Source organism: Babylonia areolata, chromosome 16, assembly GCF_041734735.1.
Source record: "Babylonia areolata isolate BAREFJ2019XMU chromosome 16, ASM4173473v1, whole genome shotgun sequence".
Taxonomy (NCBI): domain Eukaryota; kingdom Metazoa; phylum Mollusca; class Gastropoda; order Neogastropoda; family Buccinidae; genus Babylonia; species Babylonia areolata.
In genome coordinates, this window is record NC_134891.1 from 30882762 (window position 1) to 30888014 (window position 5253).

Sequence of the window (5253 nt, forward strand, 5' to 3'; positions counted from 1 at the left end):
GTACGGTGTCTTTGTTCAGTCTGTACAGTGTCTCTGACATAGCTTTGTTCAGTCTGTATGGTGTCTTTGTTCAGTCTGTACAGTGTCTCTGACATAGCTTTGTTCAGTCTGTATGGTGTCTTTGTTCAGTCTGTACAGTGTCTCTGACATAGCTTTGTTCAGTCTGTTCGGTGTCAGTGGTCCGCTCCAAACAGCATACAAGAAATGTTCTGTCTGCCCACGACAGTAAGGATTGTATGGCTGTGTAGCAGCTGTCAAAAACTGCTGACTGGTTGACTGTCCATGAGTGGAGAGGCTTGCTGTGCGTGTTGAACAGCACGTGTCTGGCACTGAATGCTGAGGCACACCAAGGAAAAAACAACACAACGTGGATCAGATAACTAAAAAAAACCCACAACAAACAAACACAAACCCCCCCCAGAAATTCCACACACAAAAAACACATGACTAGTGGGCGAGGTTGTGAGATAGGTTTGGACCAAAGGCAAGGTTGAATGAGAAATCCCACAATAACGGTATTTGATGGGAAAAGAGCCGCATCATACATTAAAGAAAGAAATCCCACAATAACGGTATTTGATGGGAAAAGAGCCACATCAAACATTAAAAAAAGAAATCCCACAATAACGGCATCTGATGGGAAAAGAGCCACATCAAACATTAAAGAAAGAAATCCCACAATAACGGTATTTGATGGGAAAAGAGCCACATCAAACATTAAAGAAAGAAATCCCACAATAACGGCATTTGATGGGAAAAGAACCACATCATACATTAAAGAAAGAAATCCCACAATAACGGCATCTGATGGGAAAAGAACCACATCAAACATTAAAAAAATCAAAGCCCACCAATAACCAAACCAAAAAAGTCAGTAATTGGTGTCATCGAAGCCAAAGTAGGCCATATCAGGCGCGTACTTGGCCTTGACCTTGGCCATCAGCTCTGGAGACAAGGAGGTCAAGGCCTTGCGCAGGTAGTCTTGCTTTTGCAACTTGAGTTCTTTGCTGTTGGGCGACGCCGCCCTGAAGGCCCTCAGCACCTGATCCTGGAACTCCCTGACAGACAGCGCCCCGGACGAGGGCTTGGGGACGGGCGCCGTGTCGGGGATGTACCCGTTCACCTGGAAAGCCTTCCACAGCCGGCGGGTGAGGGTGGTGCTGTTTACGCACGACGTGTAAAACTTCTTGCTGCGGACACGCTCAAAATTGTAGTGGACCAAAGTGGTCAGCTCCTTCTCTTTCTGGGCGTGGTAGTCCACGTCCCTCAGCACCCAGTCCATGCCCATGCGGCGCAGCATGAAGAGGCTATCCTGGGTGAAGGTCTTCATGCTGCCCACCAAGGCGGGCTGGAACTGGCAGGGGTCACAGCGCAGGTAGATGGGCTCCCAGTGCGGCTCGTGCGCCGTCAGACTGAACTGCACGAACTCCGGGAACGTCACGTCGTGGCCGCACTTCCGAGCCGCTGGCGTGGCGTTCTGGCCCCGGACTCTGTGGACGGCCGGAACACCGACCTCCTGCCAGAAGTCCGGGAGGAAGAGCTTGTCGACGTAAGCGCTCCATAGGCGGGAGAAGGGATGTCGCACAAACATGAAGCGCAGGAAGTGCATGGCTTTGTCCCGGACGGCTCCCCAGGGCAGGCCGTGGGAGTGCCTGGTGCCGTGCACCTTCAGGCGGGGGATGTCCCAGGGAGAGCTGACCGCGTCCCCCGTGAAGTTGTGCAGGAAGGAGAAGACCCGGATCCAGAACGTGCAGCCCACTTTGGGCAGAAAGCAATAGGCCACGCGGGAGGGATCGTGCGTGAAGATGCCGGTGACCAGACCCAGAGAGCGGTGTCGGGCACATGCCTGCTGCAGGCGGGCTGACCTCTGGAACAGGTCGTTCAGCAGGTCCGGGGACTCGCCGCCAACGTCGTGGGAAGCGAAAAGGTCAGCGGCACTGGCCGGGAAGGTCCGCTGCTGCCCCGGGTCTTTCCGGCTGGCGGGCTGACCGCCAGGCCCGCTTGTCTTCACTGGCAACAGCAGCGATGCCACTGTAACAGTAACGTGCTTCCTTGTAGTGTAGTGTAGTGTAGTGTAGTGTAGCGTAGTGCAGGGCAGGGCAGTATAGTGTAGTGTAGTGTAGTGTAGTGTAGTGTAGTGCAGTGCAGTGTAGTGTAGAGTAGTATAGTGTAGTGTAGCAGTGCCGTGCAGTGCAGTGTAGTGTAGTGTAGTATAGTGTAGTGTAGTAGTGTCGTGCAGTGTAGTGTAGTATAGTGTAGTGCAGTGCAGTGCAGTGTAGTGTAGTGTAGTGTAGTGTAGTGTAGTGTAGTGTAATGTAGTGGAGTGCGGTGCAGTACAGTGCAGTGCAGTGTAGTATACTGGAGTGGAGTGCAGTGTAGTACAGTGTAGCTAAGTGTAGTGCTGTGCAGCGTAATGTAGTGTAGTGTTGTGCAGTGTAGTGTAGCGCAGTGTAGTGTAGTGTAGTGTAGTGAAGTGCAGTGTAGTGTAGTGCAGTGTAGTGTAGTGAAGTGTGCAGTGCAGTGTAGTGTAGTGAAGTGCAGTGTAGTGCAGTGCAGTGCAGTGTAGTGTAGTGCAGTGCAGTGTAGTGTAGTGTAGTGTAGTGCAGTGCAGTGTAGTGTAGTGTAGTGCAGTGCAGTGTAGTGTAGAGTAGTATAGTGTAGTGTAGTAGTGCCGTGTAGTGTAGTGTAGTGTAGTGTAGTGTAGTGCAGTGTAGTGTAGTGAAGTGTGTAGTGCAGTGCAGTGCAGTGCCGTGCCGTGCCGTGCCGTGCCGTGTAGTGTAGTGTAGTGTAGTGCAGTGTAGTGTAGTGAAGTGTTTAGTGCAGTGCAGTGCAGTGCCGTGCCGTGCCGTGCCGTGCCGTGCCGTGTAGTGTAGTGTAGTGCAGTGCAGTGTAGTGTAGTGGAGTAGTGCCGTGCCGTGCCGTGCCGTGTAGTGTAGTGTAGTGTAGTGTAGTGTAGTGTAGTGTAGTGTAGTGTAGTGGAGTGGAGTAGTGCCGTGCAGTGCAGTGTAGTGTAGTGCAGTGTAGTGCAGTGTAGTGCAGTGTAGTGCAGTGTAGTGTAGTGCAGTGCAGTGCAGTGCAGTGCAGTGCAGTGTAGTGTAGTGCAGTACAGTGTAGTGTAGTGTAGAGTAGTGTAGTGTAGTGTAGAGCAGTGTAGTGCTGTAGTGCAGTGTAGTGTAGTGTAGTTCAGTGCAGTGCGATGCAGTGTTCAGTGCTGTGCAGCGTAATGTAGTGTAGTGTTGTGCAGTGTAGTGTAGCGCAGTGTAGTGTAGTGTAGTGTAGTGAAGTGCAGTGTAGTGTAGTGCAGTGTAGTGTAGTGAAGTGTGTAGTGCAGTGCAGTGTAGTGTAGTGAAGTGCAGTGTAGTGCAGTGCAGTGCAGTGTAGTGTAGTGCAGTGCAGTGTAGTGTAGTGTAGTGCAGTGTAGTGTAGTGTAGTGCAGTGCAGTGTAGTGTAGAGTAGTATAGTGTAGTGTAGTAGTGCCGTGTAGTGTAGTGTAGTGTAGTGTAGTGTAGTGTAGTGCAGTGTAGTGTAGTGAAGTGTGTAGTGCAGTGCAGTGCAGTGCCGTGCCGTGCCGTGCCGTGCCGTGCAGTGTAGTGTAGTGTAGTGCAGTGTAGTGTAGTGTAGTGGAGTAGTGCCGTGCAGTGCAGTGTAGTGTAGTGTAGTGTAGTGTAGTGTAGTGTAGTGTAGTGTAGTGTAGTGGAGTGGAGTAGTGCCGTGCAGTGCAGTGTAGTGTAGTGTAGTGTAGTGTAGTGTAGTGCAGTGTAGTGTAGTGTAGTGCAGTGTAGTGTAGTGCAGTGCAGTGCAGTGCAGTGCAGTGCAGTGTAGTGTAGTGCAGTACAGTGTAGTGTAGTGTAGTGTAGTGTAGAGCAGTGTAGTGCTGTAGTGCAGTGTAGTGTAGTGTAGTTCAGTGCAGTGCGATGCAGTGCAGTGCAGTGTAGTGTAGTGTAGTGCAGTGTAGTGCAGTGTAGTGTACTGTAGAGCAGTGTAGTGCTGTAGCGCAGTGTAGTGCAGTGCAGTGTAGCGCAGTGTAGTGTAGTGTAGTGTAGAGCAGTGTAGTGCTGTAGTGTAGTGTAGTGTAGTGTAGTGCAATGTAGTGCTGTAGTGTAGTGTAGTGTAGTGTAGTGTAGTGTAGTGCAGTGTAGTGTAGTACTGTAGTGTAGTGCTGTAGAGTAGTGTAGTGTAATGTAGTGTAGTATAGTGTAGCGTAGTGTAGTGTGGTATTGTGTAGTGTAGTGTGGTGTAGTGCAGTGTAGTGCTGTAGTGGAGTGCAGTGCAGTGCGGTGTAGTATAGTGGAGTGGAGTGCAGTGTAGTGTAGTGTAATGTAGTGCAGAGTAGTGTTGTGCAGTGTAGTGTAGTGCAGTGCAGTGTAGTGTAGTGTAGTGTAGTGTAGTGTGGTGTAGTGCAGTGGAGTGCTGTAGTATAGTGAAGTGGAGTGCAGTGTAGTGTATTGTGGTGTGGTGTAGTGTAGTGTAGTGCAGTGTAGTGTAGTGCAGTGTAGTGCAGTGCAATGTAGTGTAGTGTGGTATAGTATAGTGTAGTGTAGTGCAGTGTTGCGTAGCGTAGTGTAGTGTGGTGTAGTGCAGTGTAGTGCTGTAGTGGAGTGCAGTGCAGTGTAGTATAGTGTAGTGTAGTGTAGTGTAGTGCAGTGCAGTGTAGTGTAGTGTAGTGCTGTGCAGTGTAGTGCAGTGCATTGTAGTGTAGTGTAGTGCAGTGCAGTGCAGTGTTATGCAGTGTAGTGTGATGCAGTGTACTGCAGTGCAGTGCAATGTAGTGTAATGCAGTGTTGTGCAGTGTAGTGTAGTGTAGAGCAGTGTAGTGTAGTGTAGAGCAGTGCGGTGTAGTGCAGTAGTGTAGTGTAGGGTAGGGTAGTGTTGTGCAGTGCTGTAGTGTAGTGTAGTTTAGTGTAGTGTAGTGTAGTTTGTGCAGTGCTGTAGTGTAGTGTAGTGTAGTGTAGTGTAGTGTAGTGGACCAAGAACTGAACCTCGAGGTACTCCATAATAGATAGACTGTAAAGAGGATTGAGATTCATTAATAGATACAATTTGTGTTTTGTCTGATAGAAATGAGGATATGAGTTCAAGTGTATTCCCAGAAAAGCCATACAATTTTAGTTTTTCTCAAAAGAAAAGTGTGGTCTATTACATCGAATGTTTTCATAAAATCTACAACGAGAACACCAGTAATTTCATTATTGTTTGTATCTGTGAGCCATTGTTCGACTAAGTGAGTGCTGTATGACAGGAGCGCTTGGACCT

At 49.4% G+C, this 5253-nt stretch overlaps 1 protein-coding gene across 1 annotated transcript; it reads right to left on the reverse strand.

The window, feature by feature from the left end:
* Positions 1–436: 436 nt before the first annotated feature.
* Positions 437–2010, reverse strand: LOC143291041 (carbohydrate sulfotransferase 11-like; the record flags this gene model as incomplete). Its single annotated transcript, XM_076600626.1, has 1 exon — positions 437–2010. A coding segment is annotated over one exon (1139 nt), but the record flags the coding sequence as incomplete, so codon positions are not given.
* Positions 2011–5253: the final 3243 nt, after the last annotated feature.